Source organism: Trachypithecus francoisi, unplaced genomic scaffold (genome assembly GCF_009764315.1).
Source record: "Trachypithecus francoisi isolate TF-2019V2 unplaced genomic scaffold, Tfra_2.0 Lachesis_group10, whole genome shotgun sequence".
NCBI lineage: Eukaryota > Metazoa > Chordata > Mammalia > Primates > Cercopithecidae > Trachypithecus > Trachypithecus francoisi.
The window spans coordinates 88,325,546-88,353,440 of NW_022681455.1; the positions used below are offsets into that span (position 1 = coordinate 88,325,546).

A 27,895-nucleotide genomic window follows, 5' to 3' on the forward strand; every position below is an offset into this window, starting at 1 on the left:
TGTCAGGCCTGAGATCCCATTGCCCCAGCTCCAATTCATTCACGGGACATTGTGAAGCCTGAGTCCTTAGGAAACCATTGTGTTAGGTTCATTTTCCTTGGAAATGATAATCACTGCTAGATCTGACTGATCCTGGTCTTCTTTTTTTAGTACAGGTACTGTCACCATCAGGAGACAGTATAGGGCAGTGTTTCCCTGACATGGCATCCATCAATGTCCTAGGTCTTTCCCCAGTGAACTCTGCCCCCAGGGGCTTCACTTTGCTCCCAGTCACAAAACACAATCACGTAGCAGCGTACTCTTCACTCTTGATATTTCAGATTTTCCTTCACTCTCATTCTCATTCTCTTCTGTGATGCCAGTTCCTTGAATTACTGCCATGTTTCCATGTTTCGGTTTAATCAGATAGCTCATCTCTGGGGTTGCTGTCACCAGAGGCTTCATACAAACCACTTTTGGTAATCATTTTTCAATGTCTTCTCATCCCTCCCTGACACCTCTCCTACACACTAGCGTCCTAGGCATGCTCTTTCTGTTCTCACTTTGGACTCATTTATGAAAGCTGTTTTAATTTGTTTTCTGCCTAGGTCTATTAATACAGTGCATGTCAATGCTATTGCCTTCCTTAATTCAACATGTGCTGTAGACTTTGACTCAGGGGATATGCACCAGTCCACACGTGTTAGTTTATTGCAAGGGAGAGGGGAGAGGTTTGCCTGAGTGGTGGGAGTTTGAATGGCCTCTGCAGATTGGTTTTCTCTTTACTCCTCCAGCGCAGGTGAGAGTTTGCGTCCACGTGGGTTTCTCTTTTTCATCTCGTCTTGTGAACTCCCCTTGGCTGCAGTCTCCCTCCAGGCAGGCACCATGTCTTCCCTGTACTCATGAGAGTGTGCAGAGCCTGCTGACTGTTGAATTGATCAAGCACTCCACGCCTGACTCCTCCACTTCCCCCTTGCAGATCTTCCCAATTTATGAGGGGCAGGAGTAGCCAGGAGGCCTCTCAGCAGCCCTGGAGGGCAGAGGTGCCCTGGCCATCACTTGGGGATGCTGGTCTCTTGATCATGTACTTGTCTCCCTCCTTGGCTTTTCTTCTAATATAATTTCAGGGAAATCTGAAATACTGCCTACTGAGGACCCTACATGAGGGAAAATAAAGCTATTTTGGTTTGAGCTGAAATACTGTCTAGCTCATTAGAGGTGACCAGGCTAGCGTGGCCCCACTGCTCTGTCTGAATTTAGAGGGAGACCATCCTGAGGTGGGGAGTCACAGGTGAGGTGGAGATGAGTAGTCCCTGGTGTGTGTGTGTGTGTGTGTGTGTGTGTGTGTGTGTGAGAGAGAGAGAGAGAGAGAGAGGCAGAGAGTAACACACTGTATGAGGAGCACGGTAGAATGAAAGAACTGAGAAAAGTAAGACTCCAGACCCCAACTTGCTCAAGTTGCTCTTAGGCAAACCACTCTTGCCTTTGAGACCCCATCACTCCTCCAGTGACCTGAGCAGTCAGAACTGCATGGTTTCAAAGTTCCTTTCAAGTCTGAATGTCTATGGTTTTAAGAATGAGCACTGACTAGAGCATCACTTTTTGACCATGGGCTTTAAGATTTTTTTAAAAATTCCAAATGGATGATAATCCCAATTCAAGAAACTGTTGTGATCATAAAAGGAGATTAAAGATGTAAACACACTGAAAAAATTGTGTGGTACTTTTAAAATGCGAGTTACTTAACTTACCTATATGCCTTGCTGTCTTGTAGTCTACCCAGGCTGCTATAACAGTGAAATATATTACAGAGTAATTTCACAGTTCTGGAGGCCAGGAAGTCCAACAGCAAGGCACCAGCAGATTTGGTGTCTGCTGAGAGCCCACTCCTCACAGATGGTGCCTTCTACATACCCTCACATGGCAGAAGGGGCAGACAAGTTCCCTGGGGCCTCCTTTTTTTTTTTTTTTTTTTCTTGTTTGAGACGGACTTTCACTCTTTTGTCCAGGCTGGGGTGAAGTGGCACTATCTCAGCTCACTGCAACCTCTGCCCCAGGATTCAAGTGATTCTCCTACCTCAGCCTCTCGAGTAGCTGGGATTATAGGCACTCGCTGCCACACCCAGCTAATTTTTGTGTCTGTGTGTGTATTTTTAGTAGAGATGAGGTTTTGCCATGCTGGCCAGGCTGGTCTCAAACTCCTGACCTCGGGTGATTCACCCTATTGGGCCTCTTTTATAAGGGCACTAAGTGTGGAAAAACTCAACCCATTTTTCATCTGCTGTCACACTACAACAATCAACACATAGACTTCCGTGACCAAATATGTGGTGGTTTTCCACACACACAATTCTGCAGCAGTGGACACCAGCTGGGTGTCCTGAAATTCAATTCTATTCTGACACCATCCACCTGGAGATAGCCAGTGTCACCTCTAACAAGCTAGATCATGTTTCAGCTAAAAGAAAAATGGCTTTATGTTTTCTCAGGAAACATCCTCAGTGAAATTGCATGTAGTTCCCAGCCTGGCCCCATGGGTGGGGCTGGACCTTCTGGAGAAGGTTCTTCACTCCATTCAGAGCACAACACAGCATGGGTTTAGCACAGTGGGAACACTTTGGTGTTCTGGGGGTTTGGAAGCTCTGGGACCACCAGGAGTCAGCAGTGAATCCCCCCATAAGGACTGTGCTGTATCACAGGTAAGGGATGACTGAGCACACAGTAGCTTCTTCTCCACCCCTGTTCTGCTTTCTTCTATGTTGGCTTCATTCACAGGCAGAATTTCTCCTCATTATGTCAAAAATGGCATCTGAGGTACCCACTATCCAAGAAGAGCTCATGTTTTCCTCCCCAGAGTTCTAGCTAATGTCTTGGGTTTGTGTCCAGCCCAAACCTCTCACACCACCCCTGATATGTGACCCTCTGATTCACCTGGTCTAGATCCCAGCCCCATACCTGGGGACAGTTGGTAGAGTCAGCGTCATCTGAACTACCCAGTTTCCAGACTAAGAATAGAGTGAGTGGTGGTCCCCAAAGAGGAGATGGGAACTTGCAAATGATGGGTTTGAATTTGAGCTCAGATTTCTTTGACCCCCCTGGGCTAGGTCAGATTTTCTAAAGATTGGCTCTGGGACAGGCATTTATATGCTTCTGACTTATCAAGTGTATTAGTCTGTTTTCACACTGCTGATAAAGGCATACCCGAGACTGGGAAGAAAAGAGGTTTAATAAACTTATAGTTTCTCATAGTTGGGGAGGCCTCACAATCATGGCAGAAGGCAAGATGGTGCAAGTCACATCCTGTGTGGATGACAGCAGGCAGAGAGAACTTGTGCAGGGAAACTCCTGTTTTTAAAACCATCAGATCTCATGAGACTCATTCACTATCACGAAAACAGCACAGGAAAGACCTGCCCCCATAATTCAATCACCTGCTGCAGGGTTCCTCCCACAACAAGTGGGAATTATGGGAGTTACAATTCAAGATGAGATTTGTGTGGGGAGACGGCCAAACCATATCATCAAAGATATATTCTCAGGGAAAATTTCTAAGTAACACAAGGAGGAAGAAAGATACAATTTCAGGCAAAGTACTATGGAGGTTAACTTCAGCCTGAATCCACAGGGGAACTTGGGGTATAAGTTACACTTTAGGATCTTCCCAAAACGAGGGAGCTGGGCCTATCAGCTCAGAGCTCACCCGGAGGAAGGTACACTTCTAGCCTCTTTGGCCCTTCCTTGGGTGCGGACACTCTCACTCTATAGCCCAAGGCAGTCCTGGGAAGAAGAGTTAAAGGTACCAACTACAGGTAGCAAAAGCACCCTGAAACACACCAGCAGCCAGGACTCTGGGCAGAGTATTGACTGATGGTGTTTACTAGAACCCCAGAGCTCATGATTTTCTATGTCACACTTCCCCATCCTCCAGTTGTCAGTCCAGATATTAACATGCTGCCTTTGCTTAGAGTGAGGTCACTTGGCTCTAAAATCCCCACATCAGAGAAAACGGAGGAATTTGATTAGTGTTGTGGCACTGTTATGATCACTTACCAAAGAACCCTTTTGGTTGCCAAGCCAAATGTACTCTCTGTACAGAGTGGTCTCATCATTTCCTAAACGATTCTGCTATGTAGATGATCTCTGATTTACCAATTGCAGAAACAAAGAGGCAAATAATTTAAATGAATGCACTGGAGGGAACTTGGCTCTCCTGTCTTTTCCACCACATGCCTGGAGAAGAGCTTCCCCTGGCAAGGGCAGCATGCATCATTACAGACTGGCACACATGACCCTTGTTTGTCACTGGCAGTGTCTGCCCTCAGGACACCCATCCTCTCCTGGGAGGGGTGATGTGGTGGAACAAACCCCATTTCTCTCCCCATAACGTAGTTGGCCCTGCTGCAGGGGGATTGTCCGGGGCCCCACTTTTCCTTGGCCAAACTCCCTTTATTGCTCATGGGCTTTTCCCCAGCACCTGCCCTAATTGTTTCTACAACAAACTGTTCTCCCGTCACTAGTTGTATCCAAGCCTTTGGTGTTCACCAACTGTTTGAAGATGCAGACAGTGAAGTACCTGAACGTTTTCCAAGCAGTCCTCAGCCCTAGCTAGGCAGTAGCTGGCTGTCTCCCCAGCCAGGCTCGCCCTCACACCCAGATCTTTTTTTGAATGCTTTCCTCAACTGGAAACAACACCTTCCCCAGCCCTCATCACCTTCATGACTCATACTTGCCCAACAAGGACTGTTGGTCATGTCCAGAATTGTTTTCATTTCTTCCAACCTTCGTTCAGCCCTCCCTTTTTCAATAGAAGAAAGGATCAAAAGAGTGAAAAATCAGGTGAAATACTGAATGAGTGAACAAGTAAATGAAAGAATGAATGAATGAGCTCACCACCTAACATCACACTTCATCCTCTGGTATTTTATTGTGTGTTCTTTGGTACTTTTAAGTCATTTCCCCAATAACATGATGAGCTGCCCGGAGGAAAAGAGCTATGATTTTTACTTCCCTCTGGAGAACAGTCTGATGCCATGTGGCTGCATGGACATAGCACTAAGTTAGAATTCAGGAGCCCAATCCTCCCCCTACCACTTTTTGAATGAACTTGGACCAGTTTTAGGTTTTCTGGGCCTTCTTTTCCTAATGTGTGAAGTGAAGAGATGGGACTGGAAAAGCCAGCTCTGGGGTAAAAGTCCAGTTTCCTCTCCCTGCCATCTGGGTAACCTTGGGAAAGACACAACCTCTCTGAGCAAACAGGAAAAGTCGTTCCTACCTCATGAGCTGTTTTAAAGCCTTGATGATGTGATGCGTGCCAGGTTCTTAGCCCATAGCCAATAATTATAGTCTCTGAGCTCCTGCACACATTGACATAGTGAGAATATTCACTTGAGAATGCTGTATTGGCCAGGCGCAGTGGCTCAAGCCTGTAATCCCAGGACTTTGGGAGGCCGAACAGGGCAGATCACTTGAGGTCAGGAGTTTGAGACCAGCCTAGCCAACATGCTGAAACCCTGTCTCTACCAAAAATACAAAAATTAGCTGGGTGTGGTGGTGAGCACCTGTAATCCCAGCTACTTGGGAGGCCGAGGCAGGAGAATAGTTTGAACCTAGGAGGCAGAGGTGGCAGTGAGCCCATATTGCGCCACTGCACTCCAGCCTAGGTGACAGAGCAAGATGCCATTTAAAAAAAAACTTTGCAAGATGGGCTACCACAATTTCTCTTCTAAAAAATGCAAAGCCAATCAGCACATGAAAAGATGTACAACACAACTCATTAGGGAAATGCAAATCAAAACCACAATGAGATACCACTTCACACTTATTAGGATGGCCTTAAAAAGGAATTAAATTCTGATACACGCTGCAACATGGATGAACCTTAACTAAAATAAGGCAGACACAAAAGGACCAATACTATATGATTCCATTTAACTAAGGCACCTCATGCAGACAGAAAGTAGAATAGTGGCTGCAGGGTTTTAGGGGGACAGGGGAATGGGGAGTTTAGTGGGCACAGAGTTTCAGTTTGGAAAAATGAAAAATATCTGGAGACGGATGATGGTGATGGCTGCACAATGTGAATGTACTTAATGCCACTGAACTATACACTTAAAATTGTTAAGATGGTAAATGTTGTTATTTACATTTTACCATAATAAAGAAAAATTATTTAGAGCAATGCAGAACAATTGCCACAAACCAAGCTGAGGCTTCTTTGGGTGTGGCTCTTGCCAGGTGAAGGAGGCAGGTTTGTGCTAAAACAATAGAAACTGACTCAGTCTGGTCCTTGAATGCCGCCGGTCTCAGCAGAGGGAAAGCTTTCAGCCGAAGCCAGGAATGTGCACATCATGAAGTTAGGCAGGGCCTCTCCATGGAAATCGACATTTATTTGAAGACTTTAATGCTTGATTTGGCCTCACCCAGAGGTGACCTTCTACACAGGGCCAAAAGAAAAGTGATTTCTTTGATCGTCCATCTGACCCCAAACTGACCTCCTGCGTTTTCCAATTCATTTTAAACCATGCTGTACTGACCAAAGTGATTCCAGCTCTTAGCAAAGAACATTTCATATTTTACCAACAATTCTGGGCCAATTTCAGATCTGTTCACTTGAACAGCAAGAATAAAATCCTGTGAGTTCTCTCTGGGTCTTTCTGATCTCAGGCAGTAGGAAGGCAAGGCAAGGGGAATATTTATAATTTACGTGAAGCTTGGGGGACAGATGAGAATCGGAAACTCCTCCCTGCTTGAATGTGAACTGGCTCACTTGGGCCACATCTGAGTGGGAGGGAGATGGTGTAACTCGCAGGGCAGGGACTGGGGTTCTTTTTTCCTCAGGTGAGGATCAGCATCTTGCCAGGGAGGAGAAGAATGCGATTCTTCTGTGTTGTTTACAACACTTTAGGCTGCAAGTAACAGCAAGACCAACTAGAGCTGGATTAAACAATAAGGAAAATGTATCCTCTGTAACAGGACAAGAGGATGGAGCTATACAAAAGAATAAGATCATGTCCTTTACAGCAACATGGATGCAGCTGGAGGCCATCATTCTAAGTGAATTAACACAGAAACAAAAGCAAATATCACATGTTCTTGTAAGTGGGAGCTAAACATTGGGTGCACACGGACGTAAAGATGGGAACAACAGACACTGGGGACTCCAAACGTGGGGAGGGAACAAGGGTTGAAAAACTGCCTATTGGGTACTGTTTTCACTACTTGGGTAATGGGCATACCAGGAGCGCAAATCTCAGCATCACACAATATACCCATGTAACAAACCTGCATGCGTATCCCCTGAATCTATAATTAAAAAAAAAAAGACAAGAGATAGGGTGACTGTGGGGTTGGTATATCAGCAGCTCAGTGCAGTAAGCAAGTCCCTGTGCTCTGTCCATCTGTCTTGCTTCCTTCATGCTCACACGAGGCTGCTGACTCCCCAGACAGACCAGGCAATGGGAGGGTATGCCATCCAGACCCCATCCCGACAACCAACAGAACTCCCCCTCATGTGAATCATATCCCATGCCAATGCCCCAAATCAGGAGACAGCAACCTTTCCCTGTAAAGGAACAAGATAGTAAATATTTTGGGCTTTGAGGATATACATTTGGTCACAGTCACTCCACTCTGCTGTTGGAATGTGAAAGCTGTCATAGGTAATGCATTAACAAATGAGCATGGTTGCATTCTGATGAAATTTTATTTATAAAAACAGGTGGGCTGGCTGGATTTGGCCTATGGGCTAATTTGTCCACACTTTTTCTAGACCAGGTAGCCTCAAAATTAGCTCCAGGATACAAGTGTTGATGAAAACAAGACACAGGCAATTTGTTACTAATTTATAACCACAGTGCTTGTAAACGGCTTATTCCATTCTCTGTTGGCATCTAATAGAGACTATTCAAAAGATCCTAATTCATAACATTGAGCATATGATCATCCAAAAGGCAGATGATAGCAGAGCACAGCAAAGCTAGGGCACCGAAATAAATGAGAATAAAAATTTCAAGGCTAGGCGCAGTGGCTCACACCTGTAATCCCAGCACTTTGGGAGGCTGAGGCGGGCGGATCACTTGAGGTCAAGAGTTCGAGACCAGCCTGTCCAACATGGTAAAACCCCATCTCCGCTAAAAATACAAAAATTAGCCAGGCATGGTGGTGCACACCTGTAATCCCAGCTACTCAGGAGGCTGAGGCAGGAGAATTGCTTGAACCTGGGAGATGGAGGGTGCAGTGAGCCAAGATCGCGCCATTGTACTCCAGCCTGGGTGACATCTCAAAACAACAACAACAACAAAAACATTTAATTACATTTAAAGGGTACTCTATCCCCTCTGAATGCCTAAATTCCTACAGAAACTGTTTTCATATCTCCTTTTGTTTCTCCCGTATTGAAAGTCAAGAATGAAAAAGACTTAACATTTTGTCCAAATTTTACAGATGGAATGGAGACTCAGAGAAGGCAAGCTACTTTCCCCATATCACACAGCCACTCAGTGGCAGAACGAAGATCCCAACCCAGGCTATAGTAGGTTGTTGTATTGTTCAGAATATTTGCTGCCCCTCCAAAGAGGAAGCTTATACAACTCCTGCTGGAATAAGCTTGGTCCTTGTGCCTTGTGGTGGTCCTCTCTGTGGAGTGGGGTATATACCACCACCACTACCCACATTGTTGAACTCAGGAGCAGCCAAGCAATTTGTTTTGCCCATGAAGTGTGTATGAAAGTAGCATGTATCGCTTCCGATTGCCATGTCTGCCTGTGCTCTACCACAAAACATGATGTTCCTGGCAGAGACTGCTCTGCTCCGCTGGGTTGCAGAGTGACACAGCTGCAGCTCACCTGTGATAAGCATATCACACGAGCAAGAAATAAGCCAGTGTGGTCTGGAGTCTTTTGTTACTGCAGCATAACTGAGTCTACCTTGACCAGTACTCAGGCTTTATAACACAGGCACTGCTCTTTCTCACCAGGAGGATGGCATTTCCAGCAGTGTTGCATGGAATTTAACAGCACATGTTTTATTTTTATTGTATTTATTTCTGCAGTGATGAGGGCTCCACCCTCATGACCTAATTAATCACCTCCTAAAGGCCCTACCTCTATACAGTCGCATTGAGGATTATGTTTCAACATGAGGATTTTGGGGGGACACAGACGTTCAGATCATAGCAGGTACCTACCCCACAGGGATATGTTGAGGATTTAATAACCTAAGCCTGTGCTTTGAGGAATTTGGCTAAATGGCTACTATTATTCCACATAGCCTCCCCTTAGCTGACATGGCAGTGACAGCAAGGGATTGGGGTGAGAGAGGGGTTTGCTAAGATGGTTTCATGTCTTATACATGCAAACAGCCAAACCTTCAGAAGTCACTCTCCCCCAGGGAGGATGCTGATGACCATCACTGTCCCTGCAACAGGCCAAGGGGAAAGGACTGGAGGGGCTTTGTTGTGAAGGGGTTGGGAGCAGGGACTGTGGAGCCAGACTGGTTAGGGTTCAAGTCCTATCTCTGTCCCTTCCTTCCTGGGCATATGTAGGTAAGTTACTAACCTCAGTGAGCCTCAATTCCCATCTCATGGGGTGAGGTGAGGATTCAGTGAAATAATTCATGGAAAAAATGCTTGTCACAGTCCCTGGCACACTGTAAGGTCTCAATAGACATCAGGATCAACGTCGGTGTTCTTCTTCTGCCAGAGTAAACCAAAGCGAGTGTGGGCAGAAAAGGAGTCATAGGAGGTGATTCATCTCTCAGTGCATCTGAAGGAGCAGCAGGGGTCATTGTAGCCTATCCCCTGTCCTCATGAAAACATCACCTCTTGAAATCACAGACTGATTATCTGGCTGGTGTCAAGTTGGTAGAAAATAAAGCATCCCTCCCTGACATTGCACAACTGTCATGGATTCCCATGGCCAGTACAGACTGCCCAGTCTGCTTGTTATATTGGGGAAGTTATCGTATGTCCATAAAGGTGTTCCCCCACTTAGCTGGGAGTAGCTGCTCAGAACGCCATGGATGCGGGTTTAATGACCTTCGGTCAGGGTCATGCACCATGGGGGAAAGCTCAGATCAGGCAAAGATACACTGTGTCCCTTCACAAACAGATCCACACTTGGCCTGGAGCTGCCCACGGAAGGAAACCCCTGGCTCACGTCCTTCTCAGCCACATGTCTTGGTGTACCCTCTGCTGAGGGCAGGATCCATTGCTGCCAAGCTGCTGGGCCAGGGCTTTCACACACTTGCCAGGCTATAAGCGCTACCTGAGGCCAGGTGTGCTCGCCTCCCCGCTGATTGGGTAGACTCCTGCCTAGGCCTGGCTGGAGGAGGGCTGGAGAATAATCAGTTGGAGGTGAATATCACATGCCCAGCCCTTGAATTGCTGGCTATTGGCTTGTTGGCCAGAAATCCAGATTAAGGTCTTAACATGCACACGCACCTGGGAGGGATGTTCGCCAGGCTCCACAGCTGTGTTTGAGTGAGTTCATTAGATGCTGTCATTCATGGCTGCCACAAGTGTTCCCTGGGTGCTCCCAGGTGTCAGGCACTCCTTCCTCCACGTCTGGGGAAGCAAGGACGTGACCAACACTTAGAAGGGAAGTGGGGTGGGGGGTTGCCAACTGGAAGCTTTGCTGACCACACTGCCCTGAGCTGTGTTTAGAGTTCAGCCTGGGGCCTGGAAAGCAGGCCCAGGAGACCTCATGGGGCCTTCATGCCTGACGAATGAGAAATAGCCAGAACTGCCGGCCTTCCCCTTGGTGGCTACTACACAAGAGCTTGCCAGATTTTCTATACATTTTTTTTTTCTCAACTGTCACCATGAATTAGCAGTGCTCACTCCTGGGGCTGCTGGGAATACATCTTTACTGCTTCCATCAGAACCAGCCTCGAGGTCGGAGAGAAAGCCTTTCATTTGGTAAGCGACTGTGAGGGTTCATTACCGAGTGAAGGGAGAAGGCAACAAGGGTCTATGAGAGGAAATAGTACAGAAATTGGAATATCTTCAGTGAAATAATTGCAAGGCAACATTTCAGGGTAATTTCCTACTGCGTTTTAATGACCAATAAAGAAGATACAAAAGTGTCATTTATAGAGAAACTCCAGCATTTTGCTTTCTTGGTTATTCTAATAGATCAATTGAAACATATAATATGATTTAAAAAACAATTTTTTTGGCCAAACACTGTATTCAATCTTTCATGCTACAGATCTGTGTAGTTACTGCTTGTCATCCAGTCAAGATGGAAGTGAGTGGGGCTAAACGAGAAGAAAATTCTGCTCTTTTTCCTTCTGATAACAGGCAAGGAAACCTTGCAAACTCCATCCTAAGACATTTTCCCATTTTATTTACTGTGGCTGGTTTCTAACTGAAAGTTACAATATATTCATTCTCAGGCAGTGGGGTGGTTTTGGTGAAAACACATGAGGGACCCTTGGGGTTTTGGGAGGTGAAGGGCAGTTTTTTAATCCATTAGTTTTGTCTGCCTAGGTTCACCACCCAGAACCAACCCCAAGCCCACCAAGTGGGGTGACATGGACTGAGTATAACACTGGGGACAACTTCAGCCCCAGCTCACTCTGTGGATGGGAGGGGCTGGAGACCAGGGCTACTTGCAGAGAGGACAGCTCCTCCTCCTGAAGACCCCTCCTACTCATCTCACAGAGCCTCTTCCTCCTCTAGAATCAGCCGCCAGGACCTCTATAATCTGACTTCTGCTGCTAGTAACATCGCAAAGGCAGAATCTGGCTTCTCTGCAAGGACTTCAGGCTTGTCAAACTCAATCACCTGAAAGTCAGAGAAGAAGAACTGAAATCAGCAGAAAATATCTACCCACTGTAAAGCTCAAACCACTGAAATTTCTGGGGAGGTGACGCCAAAAGAGCTTCCTGTACCTTCCCATTTTCCATAACCAGGACGTGATCACAGTTGAGAACTGTGTTGAGGCGGTGGGCGATGGTCAGCACAGTGCAGCCTTTGAAGGCATCTTTGATGGTGTTCTGGACCAGGGTGTCAGTCTTGGAGTCCATAGAGGCAGTGGCTTCATCAAGGAGAATGATCTGTCGAGGAGGGAACATTGTAAAGGTAAGCCAAAGGTGCATTGAGAGGGGAATTTATAGCCTTGGCTCTATTTACTTTAAAAAAAGAAGAAGAAGATAAAGAAGACCACAAGATGAAAAGTAATTAGCTAAACATCCATCTCAAAAAAAAAAAAAAATGAGAAAAAGAAGAGTGAAGTAAAAGTCGTATCACATCACCTCCATCTTTCCCAAGGAACTTGCTAGAAGGACAAGGTTGTATATCCTTTACTCCTCTTTTTAAGTGGTTTATTCTAACCCTACAAACTTGTAGGGAGACAGGCTGCACAGGCTTGATCTATTGGGCTAACCTGAGTTGGCATGAAGCACAGTGGCACTTACATTCATTCCCTATATTGCTGCCATATCAAACAATCACAAACTTAGAGACTCAACATAAAATTTATCTTCTAGTTCCAGATGTCAGAAATCCTAAAATCAAGGTATTGTCAGGGCTGCATTCTTTCTGTTTCCTTGCCCTCTCCAGTTTCTGGGCCACTTGTATTCCTTGGCCCACAACCCCTCCTGGCATCACAGCTCCTTTTCTCTCTTTGACTCTTCTGCCTCCTCCTTGGAAAGCCCCATGTGAATATGTTTGGCCCACCCAGATCTAGGATCATCTCCCCATCTCAAGATCCTTAATCACAACTGTAGAGTCCCTTTTGCCAAGTAAGTTAATATATTAAAAGTCTTGGATGAATATGTTCACAAGATCCAAAAATCAGGACATTAACATCTTTGGGGAGGTGGGGTATTATTCTGCTGGTCACAGGGTGGATTTGATTTAGCAAATCAGAGCACTTGAACTTAACCCCTGACTCTGCTTGACTGGCCAAGTTACTTAACTTCCCCGAGGCTCTGTTCCCTCATAGGTGAAAGGGGGCTATGCCTGATTGATGAGCTGGAAATGGAGATGACACTTAAACCACTTAGCACGGCAGGCACTGGATCCATGCCGGTCCCTCTCCCCTGATATTAACACATCTGGAGAATACACACAATGGGTCACACCTTTGATGAGGCTTCAGACACTGACATTACTAAAGCAACAGCAATCCCTTCCTGGAAATCAGTAAATTAGGGTGGCTAAGTCACAAAGAAAAATAAGTATAAATTGTACAATTCCCATATCCTAGCATTCTGATGGCCCTCTTGAGCATCCTGGGGACAGTGTATCCAGATTCAGAATTGTTCAGAGACAATGGGAGAAAGTTGGGAGACAGATTTTTCAAACTCAAACCACTTAGGCGAGCAGAGAGAAAATCTAAGCGAGACCTCCCCAGGGGAAGCCTGGGAGAGGAAGGTGCTCTTGCTGTAAATGGCTGTTACTTTTCAATTTTTCTCCCTCACAACTTTGTCTTAAGAAAAAGTGATCTGTTTTTAAATGGCTCAATTGCTCTCTCTTTGCTGAAAGACATACGCCTGGCACTACCTCCTGGATTGAGTGGCGCTGCGGGAAATATCCGAAATTTAACCAATCCATTTTCCGTGTTTTCTTACCTTTGAATTACGGAGAAGAGCTCGGGCCACACAAAGCAGCTGACGTTCCCCTACTGAGAAGTTTTCTCCATTTTCTGTAACTTCTGCCTGTAATTTTTCTGGGAGTTTCATTATCTATAAAACACAGAAAATGCCACATTTGTGCTGATGATCTATAAAATTGTCCTATGCTGTCTGTATTGATTGCCCCCTTCTCTTGCATTCATCAGCTTGCTTTATTTTACTATGGCAAAGAAAGTGCAAAACAACAATCATTTCAATATTGCAAACAGGCACCAGGGAAAGACCGGGGAGTAGGCGGACATTAATAATTTAAAATCACAGTATGACTCATAGATCCCTATAGACAATTCACCAAAAGAACAAATGATGCAAATGCAGTTCCAGAGAGCACACAAACAACTGGAAACGGCCTTCTGGATTGCTGTTTGCATGGACGAAATAGAGATGGGATGGGAGAGTTTCCTGGACATTAAGGAAGGGTAAGACAGGGTCTGGCTTATCCAGAGTGACAAGCCAAAGTGGCCTTGGAAGATGCTCACGCTGGTACACCAAGTCCTGGAAAAATATCATGTTGGGCTGTAGAGGTGGCCATGCTTACCTGCTGACCCCAGCTGGGGTTGTAGTTCTTATAGGACAGGGTCCCCTCTCGCAGATGGTTCAGTCTTCTCCAACCAGCTATACTTGCTATTCCCAGAACATTCCACACCCTCCCGTTTTCTGTGGCTTGTCTGTTCTGATAAGCAAATGAGGCCATTGGCAGAGTAGCAGGGCCTTCCATCTGCTCTACAGCCAGATAGGCTTGAGTTCAAGTCTCCATCCTGCTACTCACTAGCCTGGGCATGTTACTTCCCTGAGCTTTAATTTCTTCATCTCTAAAATTAGAGGTAAGAGTACCAACCTCAGAGCATTGTAGTAAGGACCAAGTGAGATGATACATGTAGTGCTCTTGACTGGATCACTGTAGAGCCCTATTGTTGCTTTTAATAGGAAAGAGTAACTAAGGATTATGTTCTACTGACTTATGTGGTGTCCAAAAATAAACCTGGCTAAGTGCTGGCCTAGGTGCTTGTCAAATTTAAACCTAGGCCAGGAATCTAGGGCAGTGGTGCTGGGAAACAAACACCTCCTCAACAGCCCCAGAGACCTACTGTGTCTCTCATGAATGTTCTCTCCAGAACCTGCCAGAGCATCTCGTCGGTGTGACTCTCAAAGGGATCCAAGTTGTATCTGCAATGAAGGAGAGGAAAGGACAGGGAGCCAGATTTCCAAGGACGAGAGGATGGATGGGGAGCAGGCTTTCTGTAGCATGTGGAGGAGGGTGGGAGGTGGCATGTGATGACCTTGTGCTCCAAGAACAGTCCTCAGTCCATGACAGTGGTCCACAAAATACGGATCTCAGGCCACGAGACCAAGGGTCCACAACTCTGTGACGGAGCAGAAACCGCCGAGGCAGGCAGTGACAGGTGGAACCCTGCCGAGAGGCAGCTCTGAGCAAGGTGCTCAGAAAGACACGCCTGGGCCTCTCAGCAGCCCCGAGTAGCAGAGTGGGTTTGAACTGATAAAATTCTTGGCAGAGAAAGAGGGAGAGTGAACAACCCAAATCTGCCACTCCATGTATCGGAAGCTCCTAGGGCCTCACAGGGTGCTGAGCAGTTCAGACACAGAATGTAAATCTACTGTTTCAAGAGGCAGAATGCATTTTTCAAACAATGAACTCTAAATACAGTAAATACAGTTACCCTACTTCATCTGGTGCTCTATGGGAGAAATGTTCCTCTCATTACAGAGAGAGCCACTGCACTGGCTAACTGAGAAACTGCCTTTCCCCTTGTGCCTTGATATCAGATCTGGAGCCCCACAGAAGCTGCAGCCCTACTGTTCTTGCTTGAAATAGCTTCTGTTCACTTAGTTGTGGAAATAAATGAATGCATTTCGAAATGGACAGCTATATATGTGAGGTAACTATTTATTTTATTGTACACACTGGGACACTTTTCAGAGTGGCCATTGCTAAACCTGATGGGATGCTGGGACACAGGCATAAACTAGGGCTGTCCAGAGCCACCAGAATATCTGCTCAGTGTATGAATGAATATAGAAGCATGCTGTTCATTGATAATGTGTTTATAAAACACAAGCAATGCTCAGACCCCTGGGCCCTGGCTCCTCCCAAGGCTGGAGGCAGAAACAGGGACCAGCAGTGCTTGTGAACCCTCTGGGATGCTGCTTCCCTCAGACAGAACAGCTCCAGGCCAGCCATGCCCTGGGGACATCACAAAGTTCTTGGTCAGTCTGATTTCACTCTCCAAAAATAGGAATGCACAATGATTAAAAACAGCTACCTTACTGTACCTACAAACAGGACAGGATCCTGTGGGATCACGGTCAGCTTGGTTCTGAGGTCTTCCAAGCTGAGAGTGCAGATATCCACCTCATCAATGAAGATTGTGCCATCGGCTGGCTCCACCAGACGAAACAAGGCCATTCCTAACGATGACTTTCCTGGGAACCATAAAAGCAAGAACAACAAATCAAACATCAGTTTGTGCTTCCATCATATCCAAGCATTTAATTAGTGGGATTTTTAATGCAATGCAAATGGCTCCATAAGGATGATGGTGTAGACAGAAAGTGTCCTCACTGGGGTCGGGGTGGAGGGATGGGCTACCCTGACACAGTTAACCTGCTCATCCTTGCAAGGGCCCTTAGCACACAACTCATCTCTGGGGCCCTGTTGCACTAGAATGATTGTCATTTAATTAATTCAAAAACCGATGTGTCTGCTTCCATCTCTACACACCCATTCAACCTGAAACCCTAATTTACAGTAAAGAGATTTGAGAGAAATAACAGCCAATCTGACACACATACACATCACTCTCTGGTGTGACTTAACTAGGACATCCAGTGGAAACCCAAAGAAAACAACCTAAAAGAAACAAAAGCACAGCTTGTCCTCACCGGAACCTGTTCTTCCAACAATCCCGACTGTCTGCCCACTTTGTATGTTCAGGTTCAGGCTGTCGAGAACAAGGGGGGTGTTGTCTCTGTATCTCATCTGATAGTCTCTGAAGGTGATCTCCCCATGGCTGGGCCAGTCTTTGGGACAGGTCCCCACTTTGAGGGGATGAGTGCATTCAGGAACACAGGTCTGTAAAGGAGAACAACTAATGACCAGTGAATAGCCATTTGTTTTTTCATTTATTTAACTAATTCATTCATTGATTCACACAGTTTCAGGTACTGCTATTCATGGTGGTGAAATAAACCATAATGACCCTTAAGTCTAGAAACTCACATTCCAGTGGGGATGTCAGATAATAAACATGAAAAAAAATTAAAAATGAAGACAACAAAACTGAGTATTGCAATAGGATACAGAATGTGATTTGTGTGTTGGGCAAGGGGGATGGGAGAGTAAAAGTACTTGAGGTTTGAGGAAGGTACCTATGTGACACTGGAGCTGAGGGCTGGAGTGCTGGGAGGATGCCAGCTACAAGAGGATCAAGTCCAGAGCCCTCCAGGTTGGGGGGACAGCTAATACAAAGGCCCCAGGGCCAGAATGAGCTTGGGCAATTTGAGGAATGGAAAGAAAAATCATGCGGCTGGAGCTTAGCGAATAGAGGGATGGATGACTCAGAGGAATACACAAGGGAAAAATCATACTGGGACTGTGGGCCTAGGAAAATGTCAGAAGTGTAGCCCTGAAGCTGTGTGACAAGGCCAGAGAGAGCCTTGAGATTTGCAGAACTCAACCAGATATAATTTCAAGATCTGCAAGAATCATCATCATGCTAGAAGTAGAAAGATGGCAAGAATGCAGGATGTCAAGTTCAGAGGTCTTTAGAGATACATGAAAAAAAAAAACAAAAAAACACCATTTAAGTCTCCTAAGAGTCCAAGAAATGCAAGGTCTAATTAAGGAGAAGGGCAGCTTGGCTTCGTCACAAGAGCAGCCCCTCCTCTTAAATCACCTCTGTGTAAACAGCTGGAATTAGGGATCCCGTGTGCCCCATCAGGGTGACCAGCCCACATCTTTGGTCAATAAGCAACCTCATTTAGCTGAGAAAATACCTGTATTGTTAAGGACTGAGTATTTTTTAACTCCTAGAAGATTTAGAATTAGGAATAAAAATATTTTAGAGAAATGAAACTGTAACAGTCATATTTTTAGTTTAAGAAATCTGCACGCTTGGTGTTTCAAGTATTCACAATATATTAACAGAACTTGGGCGCGTGATGCTAATTTAAAATGTACAATTGAATAATTGATTTAAACATGATTTTAAGTTAAAAATTTACTGTTTATAGCTTTGATTCTGTCATGAAAACTTAGAGCTTACTATATTTATAAGTTTAATTTATTAAAGTTATACAAACTCAGGAAGGTTTGTGGTTAAATCAGATCATTGAGGTACTTAAAAAAGAAATTGAATGTATTAAATTTTAAAATGCAGTTTAAAATGTTTTAAAGTGTTTAATGCAGTTTGTAAATGGAGCCAAACACTCTTCAAAGGCACTTAAATGTGATTGCTAGAATTGGCTAGACTTCTTTTAAAAGAATAGCAAGATTTGTAAGTTGGATATAAAAGCTTTTAAAGAAGTGTCAGACTGGGCTTCTATTTTTTCAACTTATGACTTTAATCAATCAAATAATAATTTTTAACTTAAAAAAATTTTAGAGTCAGGGTCGAGCTCTGTTGCACAGGCTGGAGTGCAATGGCATCATCGTAGCTTACTGCAGCTTCAAACTCCTGGGCTCAAGTGACCCTCCCTCCTTAACCTCCTCAGTAGCTAGGACTACAGCTGCATGCCACCACACATGGCAAAATTTAACTTTTTTTTTTGTTTTTTTTGTAGAGATAGGGTCTCACTATACTGCACAGGCTGGTCTCAAACTCCTGGCTTCAAGCAATCCTCCTGCCTCGGTCTCCAAAAGTGTTGAAATTACAGGTGTGAGTCACTGCACCTGGCCAAATATTAATTTTTAGAAACCAAAGTAAACCACTGAATTGTATTTTTCTGTGTATCAAAACAGCCCTTAAGGAAACGTTGTTAAAAAGCAGCTCACATTCAACATCAAGGACTTTAGAATGTATTGTAAATACAAGTTTTAAGAAGAGGGATGACTCATCCAATTTGGGGTTTTTGTTTTGTTTTGTTTTTGATTTTTGAGATGGAGTTTTACTCTTGTTGTCCTGGCCTGGAGTGTAATGGTGCGATCTCAGCTCACTGAAACCTCCGCCTCCTGGGCTCTAGTGATTCTCCTGCCTCAGCCTCCCGAGTAGCTGGGATTACCACCGCTCGCCACTATGCCTGGCTAATTTTTGTATTTTTAGTGGTGATGGGGTTTCACCATATTGGCCAGGCTGGTCTCGAACTCTTGACCTCAGGTGATCTGCCCACCTCAGCCTCCCAAAGTGCTGGGATTACAGGTGTAAGCCACCATGCCCAGTCCGATTTCAGTTTTTTAAAAAGACCCCTTTCGCATTTAAAAAGATCCAATATTTGCCCAAGTCCTGCCAAAATTAACTTGTCCCTCCTCTTTGATGTACTAATTTCTTACCAAAATGTATTCCCTAAGCAGCTCTACGGAGGTGAATTTGGCTTGGGTCTCTGTTCCCGTTCGCACACACACTTGGAGCAGTCCGCTCAGCTGTTAAAAAGGAGCAAGCAGCCGCAGTTAGAGACCCTTTCCTCCTTCGGGTTCTGTTGCTCCCGGTTCAGGAGGCAGCCCTGGTGAATGACCCCTCCCCTGCCTCAAGCAGGACAGCACAGACAGGAGGCCTGCCTTCCTAGCCAAGTGCCTAGAAGTAAAGATATTCCTGTTGGGGTGTTTTGCCTTCAAACACTTCCTTTGTATTTAGAAACAAATGGTAATTACATTTTTCCCGGCACTCCAGATGGTGAGAATCAGTTCCCCACAGAACCACTTGATCACACACCTCTTTGAGTGGTGGGAATTCTCTCTGGGAGCTGCAGAACTGCTAGGCATCGGCCCCTTGCTGCCACCTGGCAGGATCTTGCATCTCAGAGCAGCCCTCCCCCAGCCCCTTGCTTGAAAAGCAACTGAAAACCACATCGCCATAAGAGAACAGAAAACCATCAAGCCTGTCTTCTTGCTATAGTAATGAGAAAGTCAAGGCTCAGACTGGGGCATGTGGCTTGCTAAGATCACCCACCTTAGGCCTGGATCTCCCAGAAGCCAACCCTGAGATTTGACTGTAAGGAGTATATTAGGGCAGGTTGAATGGTGTCCCTCACCCCTAAAAGATGTGCCCATTTCCTAATCCCTGGAACCTGTAAATGCTCTCTCATTTGGAGAGAGGATCTCTGCAGGTGTTAATAAGGATCTTGAGATCATCCTGGATCACCTGGGTGGGTCCTAAGTCCAGTGATAAGTGTCATTATAAGAGACAGAGGAGAAAATACAGAGGAGAAGGGGACATGAAGGCAGAGGCAGAGACTGGAGTGATGCAGCTACAAGACAAGAGATGCCAGGGATGGCCAGCAGCCACAGAAGCTGGAAGAGAGAAGAAACAGATTCTCCCGAGCCTCCGGGGGGAAGCTGGCCCTGCCAACACCTTGAGTCCGGGCATCTGACTCCACAACAGTGAAAGAATACCATTCTCTTGTTTGAAGCCTGCAAGCATGTAATTTGTCACAGCAGCCTTCGCAAACAAACATAGGCAGTGAACCCAGATTGTACCAGGAGGGGATGGAGGAGTGAGCAGGGGAAGAGAGGCTCCCCATACCAGGTGTGTTTGTGAGACGTTACTGCTGTGGGCAACTGAGAGTCCAGCTGGCCTGGGAGCTCTGGGACACTGAATGGAGCACACCTCGGAACTGGCCCATGCTGGGGCAAGAAAGCTGGGGTACATGTGGGTACATAGCCACTGACTCCCTCAGTCATTGCTGCACCTGCTCCTGGGTGTGAGAATGCCTGGAACCTCCAGCCTGCCCTGGAAAGGTGGGGCAGCCACAGCATGTGTCACCAAGTGGGCTAGAGGCAGGACCACCTCATGCATTAGCGAACTTCATTGACTGAGCAGTAGCCATGGGCCAGGTACTGGTGGGGGCACCAGTTTCCAGGGTTGAAGGTTACAGAGAAGATCCCTGCACTCACGCAGCTTCCATTCTAGTGGACTGGTGGGGATGGCATGCAAGGCCACTGCAGGAGTGACAAGAATGTCCCAAAAGGATGATGTAGGAGAGGGGCTGGAGCTGGGGAGTTACCTTAGATAGGGGGTTCCAGAGGACTGTGTGAGCTGAGGCATTTATGATAAGAAGTCCACCAGTCAAACTCCGGATAAGAATGCTGTAGTAAGAAGCAAGAGGCCTTAGCAGCAAAGAGGCAGGGGGCACGAGCAGGTGGGTGACGTGGAGAGCATCCACCTTTCGGTGCAGACCCTCTGAGAGCCCCTCAGCAGGCCTCCCTGCTTAATACAGTTCAGCAGTTTCCACTTCTTTAGAGCAATGGCTCTCAACCTGCCCCAGAGAGGGCATTTGGCAATGTCTAGAGATGGTTTGGGTTGTCACAACCTGGCAGGAGGGACGTAATACCAGCATCGCATGGGCAGAGCCAGGGAGGCTGCTGAACATCCTACCATGGACAGAACAGCCCCTCACCAAAAGGATTATCCAGCCCCAAAGCCCACAGTGCCATGGTTGAGAAACCCAGTCTTGGAATACAGATAATATCCCCCCCACCGACTTACAAAGCTCTACATATTCTACTCTGCTGGCACCTCACACCACCTTGCTCAAGCCACGTGGGCTTCTCAGATTCTCAAACATGCCAGGATCATGCCTACTGCTGAGCCCTTCCCTGAGGCACTCTTTCTTCCAGTCTTCCTTGGCTAGTTCTTTATCCTTCAGGTCTCAGGTTGGAAGCCACCTCCCAGCAGAGGCCTCCTCTGGCTGTTGTATGAAATGTTGCTTCCCCTTCTGACAGAGACTTTCCTCCACTTGTTGTCTTCCCAACGCTTAAACACTTTCTGAGCTTCTTATCTATTTACTTGCCCCTCATTTATTCCAGCTGCCCATTAGAATGAGGGCAGGACTTGTTCGAACTGCTGACTGCTGAATCCACAGCCACTAGCACAGTTCCTGGCTAATGGTGGGTGCTTAGGGGATATTTGGTGAGTGAATGAATGAACCCTGCCCTGAAGAAGGGCATATACATCTTTTGCTAAATGCAAGAGTATCAGCTCCCAAGGCCATGGCAGCCCTCCCAGATTTAGGATGCCCACAAAGGCACAGTGCTGGCCCCAGGAGGTGCTTATTCTCCTACGTGATGTGATATGATGTCACTTTGCATTCACTTTCTGCTGTGTGGGATTTCATGCCAATTTCTCATCCATCTAGGGAGGCTTCTCTAGTCTCAAGTGGAGTGCTGTCATTTTGATTCTGTGTTCTCCAAAGGGGGCTAATGCTCAATGAAGCCACAGAGCCAGCTGGAGAACAAGTGTTCCATAGATCTCAATGCTGTGCATGACCTTACAGGAATGTTTGAAAACAATCTCATGGAAAGCTGATAATATCGCCCAAAAGCATGACCTTAGTTGGGGAAAGCTGTTTTACTTGGACCAATTAAGGGAAACTGTTCAACATCATATTTGATATTTTACTAGGCAACAACAAATGAAAACATCTATCAATACAGGAAACGGGTTACCCAAGGAAAATTCATTTTTCCCCACTTAAGAGAGAGTACTGAGAATACGTTTTTGTTTCTCCTTCTTCCCAACAATACCATTTAAGTTATATCAGATAAATTTTCCATAAAGAATAGACCTTTAACAGTAAGGGGATTGAGGAGAGACAGCAGTGAATAAGCTACAAATTTCTACAGGATGGAAAGAGGATGAAAGCCTTTCGATAAAACGGAAGCAGAGCATGCTAGAGTTTAAAGAGCAGAACCCAGAGAGGCTCCAGGTGTGAGAAGGGGGCCCACAAAGAGGCTGGCTGATAGGCTCTCGATATAGACAACCACTCCCGTCTGGTTCACTCACTCCTCTTCCCCTCTTCTTTCTCCTAACCAGAGTTAGTTGGACCCTTTTTCCCTAGGCATGGGAGCACACGTGCACACCGATACACACACGTACACATGATTTTCTCTAAAGAAACTGAATTAACTGCCTGGGGATAAATGGGGCTCTCAGAATAGTCCCCGCATAAAAACTTCTTTAAGTCTTGCATTTGGGTACCTAAAAGTCAGCTCCCTGGCTGCTTTCCTGAAGTGAAGCCAGCCTATGGAAAAGCCCCACCACCCACCTACTGTAGTCATAAAATTTCCCATCAGGAGACACCTAGCAAGGTGAAACAAAGGCAGAGGAAACTCTGAAAACCCAACCCAGTTCCCCAAGGTTAAATACAAATGGGTCAGGAGACAGATGGACAAAACCAATGGCACGAGAGAGCAAGAATGAGAGAAACAAAAAGAAAAACTGCCTCTGGAAGAAACAGATGCAAGTCAAAGAAGGGAGGAAAGTTTAGGAGGGGAAAAAAGACTCTCATTGATATGGTTTGGCTTTGTCCCCACCCAAATCATCTTGAACTGTAGCTCCCATAATTCCCACGTGTTGTGGGAGGGACCCAGTGGGTTGGGAGATAATTGAATCACGGTGGCAGTTTCCCCCATACTGTTTTCATGGTGGTAAATAAGTCTCACGAGAGCTGATGATTTTATGAGGGGTTTCCCCTTGCACTTGGCTCTCAGTCTCTCTTGTCTGCCACCATGTAAGACGCGCCTTTCACCTTCCACCATGATTGTGAGGCCTCCCCACCCACATGGAACTGTGAGTCCATTAAACCTCTTTTTCTTTATAAATGACCCAGTCTCAGGTATGTCTTTATCAGCAGTGTGAGAACTAACTAATACACTAATTAATATCCTCAGAGAGATTCAAAAATACACTGCATCCATGTAAAAAGTGATTATTTTAAAAACTCAGAGAATAATAGCTTCTGGAAATTAAATATATGAATATAGGATTGCCAAATTTAAAATTCAAAGGAATAGCTGAATGGCAAAACTAATGAAAATTCCCAAGATAAAAAGACAAGAACATGGAAAATTTGAGAGAAAAGAAAAAGAAACAGAGAGAATTGATGCAAGAAATTCAATATTCAACTGACATGAATACAGTAAGAAAAAAAAAAGAAAAAGAGGACATTGTCAAAATGAAGGAGAAAAAGGAGACATGTTTCCAAGCTGATGAGAAATTTGACTTTAATCTTAAAGAACTCACAGCATCAAACAGAACACATGAATAAAGACCCACATTCAGATACATTATTCCAGAGTTTCAGAGCACTAAGAATAAGGACTATGTCAAAAAAGTTTCCAAAGATAACAAGATTCAAACAAACATGAGGTCCAGGTGGCCTGCATTCAAATCCTGGCCCTCACACTTGACAGCTGTATGATCTCGGGCCAAGTCTTTCTGGGGCTCAGTTTCTTCATCTGCAAAATGGGGATCACAGCAGTATTGGAGGGTTGTTGTGGGGAGGAAATGAATTAATTTAGTTAAAAGACAGGGCCTGAAGCCAATCACAATCAATGCCATATGTTCACCTATTATTGTTATTCAAAAGAAAAAAAAAAGCAACCAAAAAGATAAATCAGTAATTATTTGTCATCGACATTATGACCGTCTCTCCAGCGTTCATTTCACTCCCTCCACTGTGGAGTAGCTATGTGACTTAAAGTTGGAAATAGGTGTAACTCCATCCCTAGCCTAACCAATGATCCGTATCCCACCAAACCACTAATTAGTTCTGAGATGCCTGAATTAATCCAATAAGAGTAAAGCTCCAGGCTTTTGCCTCCATGGCTGAGCTAGGAAATGCTTTCCTCCAATAAGAGTAAAGCTCCAGGCTCCTGCCTCCACGGCTAGGGCAGGAAATGCTTTCTTTCTGCTTCTTCTTTACTGTAGACCCCAGAGGCTGCTGGTCACTTGTGAGGAAAGTCATCACAGGGCATGGGCAAAGCTCAGAGCCATGATCCCACTGTGCCTGAAGTCCACGCAACTATCCTACTTTTTAATGATGTGAGCCACTAAGCTCCCTTTCTCATTTAGACCCATTCGGGTTGGGGTTTTTGTTCTGTCCATCCAAAAGCACCCTCCCTGATGTATTATAAGCCAGAGCCTCCAGACTAAGCCCAACCTTGCACCAGGCATTACCTGGATGATGTATGACAATGACAGGCCTTTGGATGAAGTACTGATGGAGGAGAAACTCAGGGTCACCAACAAGGCCACAATGAAGGTAAGGATGTTCATGAGGACATCCATTCTCAGCGCAAACCACCTGAGAGCACAGTTAAAGTAGAGGAGGTGACTGGAGTTTTCGTCGTTTAGCATCTTAAACCTACAGTCAAGAAAATCAGAAAAAGCAGGAGATCAGGTTGTGCTTCTGTAGACTTAAGGTTAGGGTGACTGGAGAAATGAGGCCAGGGAATTTTTAATCAAGGGAATGCACTCTCACATAGCAAACTCTTACAAAATGAACATATATTCATGCTCTTAAAAACCTGCCACTCTAGACATCTTTGATTTGCACATATTTTGGGAAATCTCACGTGGCAATAGAGTAGAGTGCTAAGTGGCTCTTTCTGTCTTTCCCAGAATTGGCAGCTAGAACCTACAGCTGAGAATAAGAGGTGCTGAGTGCCTCACATTCTGACTCCAAAGGATCCCTATCCTGGAGTCAGCCATCCTCAAAGGCTTTATGGAACTGACAACTGGCCCCCTTGATATATAGAAAGGGTGGGCGTGGGTTGTGGAGCAGGTCACCTTTAGGGAAGTCAACGTTTGTGACCGTAGAGGAGGGAAGGGAGGGCGCATGTCAGGTTTCCCTCCCTGAATCAGAGAAAGAAGATTGAAGACAATTGCTTATAAAACTGGGAGCCTCTTCAAGGAGAGGAAGCTGACACCTTGCATCCCTGCTGCATGTCTGTGGAGCCAAAGGTCTTGGAGAGGGGGGAAGAAGCACAGAGCGGAGTGACAGGGAGATGACACAGCCAGGGGACGGGGGCAAGACCCACCCTTGGAGTTCCGCATTCCCCAGATGTATGGAAGGCGAATCTCATCAGCTCCTCAGTTCCTAGGGCTGAGATAGCAGAAGAAAGATGACCTTGGAGCCTGCGGTCCCTGGCATGGAGCAAAGGGGCCTCTGCATCAGAGGTGTGCAGTGTGAGGGCTGCCAGGCAGAACTCACAGGAAGACCCAGTGACTCCTACCAATCCAGCAATGCCGGCAGAACTTCTGGGGTTCTGGCCCTGCTGGGGTCTCCAAGCTGCTGTCCCATATCTGCACAGTGCACTGCAGCAGCAGGAAAGGGTAGCAGAAAGGAGAGAATGGCCCAGAGGTGCCAGTCACCCAAGGATGTGTTCTTCCTGCTATCCCCTCCCCAGTTCCCCTGCATGGGCATCAGAGAGCCAGGCCTGGAGAAAAGGAAGAGGGTGTTTAAAAGCACAGACCAGGTGCTTCTCAATTACACACACACACACACACACACACACACACACACACAGACAGCATAGCCCTGCCACACCAAGCCTCTGGGGGAAAGAGACCTGTGGCTTGAATACATTCAAGATTGAAATTTTCACCACACTGAGATGACCATTAACCAAAAGAGACATCAGATTCAATTGCCACTGTGGCTTCCCTGATCTAGTGGGGAATGGCTTCATGAGAACAGCTGGTAGAAAAATGAAAACCTTTCCATGCTTAAAGCCCTAAGGAGGTAGAATTCCTCCCCTGGCATAGTCGTGAATGTGCTCAGGCACTGCTGCTCCACGCTATCCTGGAAGGCCTCCCAAAAGTTCTGCCTGGAAACCCCTCTGACTAGCCGCCCTGGGCTCCACTGCCCTCTCCTCCTCTCTGTTTTAACTCTAACTTATTTTCCCCAGAGCTTAATCAAAATATTATTCAAAACACAGTGCTGTTTCTATCATGTAGCTATAGAGCATACAAATTCAACTGACAGCCTCTGTGACCTGGGTCACCTGGAAGTCACCTATGGTCTTATCTGTGTGGTTGGTAAGATTGCATAGAAACAAAATCACTAGCTGGGATCAAATTGGAATTTGACCTCTAACCTTTTCACATTTTTTAAGCTGTAGCATTTTTGTCTGGTGGCAAAAGCAATACATGTCAGAAACCCAAGCCCTTTGGAAAGAAACTATTAAAAGAAGGGAACCCCCATCAGTCATTCTTGGCTCCTTATAGGATTCTCTCAGAAATCTTGGAGGAGAAGCTGTGGGAAGACAAAGCTTGCATGTGTGTTTGTTGTGGGTGAGTAGATGAACGACTCCATGGGCTTTCCTCATGGCTAGGACTTTGGAAGGGTCTATGTGTGACCCTTCACAAAGGGTGAGGCAGGACTCTTGACAAACGATGTTCAGGTCAAACTAGGGTCAGGACTAGGTGCTGACTGAACTAAAGACAAGGTGTGATGTCGAGTGTACTCTGAGATTCTGGGTGGTAAAATGGAGGGGGCGTGAGAGAGAATTCAAAGAAATTCTAAATGTAATGCAATTCCAGGCTGGTTGCAGTGGCTCACTGTAATCCCAGCACTTTCGGAGGCCAACGCGGGTGCATCATTTGAGGTCAGGAGTTCGAGACCAGCCTGGTCAACATAGTGAAACACTGTCTGTACTAAAAATACAAAAATTGGCAGGGCTCCAGCTACTTGGGAGGCTGAGGCAAGAGAATCGCTTGAACCTGGGAGATGGAAGTTGCAATGAGCCAAGATTGTGCCGTTGCACTCCAGCCTGGGTGACAGAGTGAGACTCTGTCTCAAAAAATAAAAATAAAAATAAATAAATAAATAAATTTAAAGCAATTCCAAACTTAGAATGCATTCGACGCACCCTTTAGAACTACATCTAATTCTTTCTCTCTGAAGGGTGTGTTAGCTTTTTAAGGAAGGAAAAGATAGAAAATCTATGTGGGAAAGGCTGCTATGGATTCACCAAACTCCATTTTCTTTTCCTCCTTTGGACACAGCTGGACTACATTTCCCAGTCTCCCTTGCAGTTAGGTGAGCCCATGTGACTTCAATCTGGCCAATGAATGTGCAGAAATCTTGGGATGCTTTACTAGGATTGGACCATAAAATTCCCCCTGGGTCCTCCTTCCTGGTCCCCTTGTCTTCTGGCTCAACACAGATGATCCAAGAGAATACCCCAGGGCCCTTGGGATGGAAGAGCCCCAGATGGAAACAGACTATGCCTGAGTGTGGAGTACAATCCCCTACTGTTGCCCCATGGACTGTCACTAAATTGTGACATCAGGAAAAATAAAAATGTATTGTGCGAACTCCC

General features: G+C 45.8%; 1 protein-coding gene across 3 annotated transcripts in view; it reads right to left on the minus strand.

Moving 5' to 3' along the window:
- Nucleotides 1-11,297: 11,297 nt before the first annotated feature.
- ABCC12 (ATP binding cassette subfamily C member 12) overlaps nt 11,298-27,895 on the minus strand; it is a 72,330-nt gene continuing 55,732 nt past the window's right edge. The window contains exons 23-30 of one of the 3 annotated variants that reach the window (XM_033218326.1): nt 24,747-24,933; nt 19,124-19,213; nt 16,519-16,708; nt 15,900-16,059; nt 14,706-14,784; nt 13,555-13,668; nt 11,872-12,036; nt 11,298-11,764 (exon numbers count right to left, since the gene is read on the minus strand). In XM_033218326.1, coding sequence (XP_033074217.1) covers nt 11,678-11,764; nt 11,872-12,036; nt 13,555-13,668; nt 14,706-14,784; nt 15,900-16,059; nt 16,519-16,708; nt 19,124-19,213; nt 24,747-24,933 — 1,072 coding nt within the window. In that variant the 3' untranslated portion in view covers nt 11,298-11,677. Of the gene's footprint in view, nt 11,765-11,871; nt 12,037-13,554; nt 13,669-14,705; nt 14,785-15,899; nt 16,060-16,518; nt 16,709-19,123; nt 19,214-23,870; nt 24,026-24,746; nt 24,934-27,895 lie in introns of those variants that run through there. The other 2 variants (XM_033218327.1, XM_033218328.1) reach the window with 2 other exon arrangements.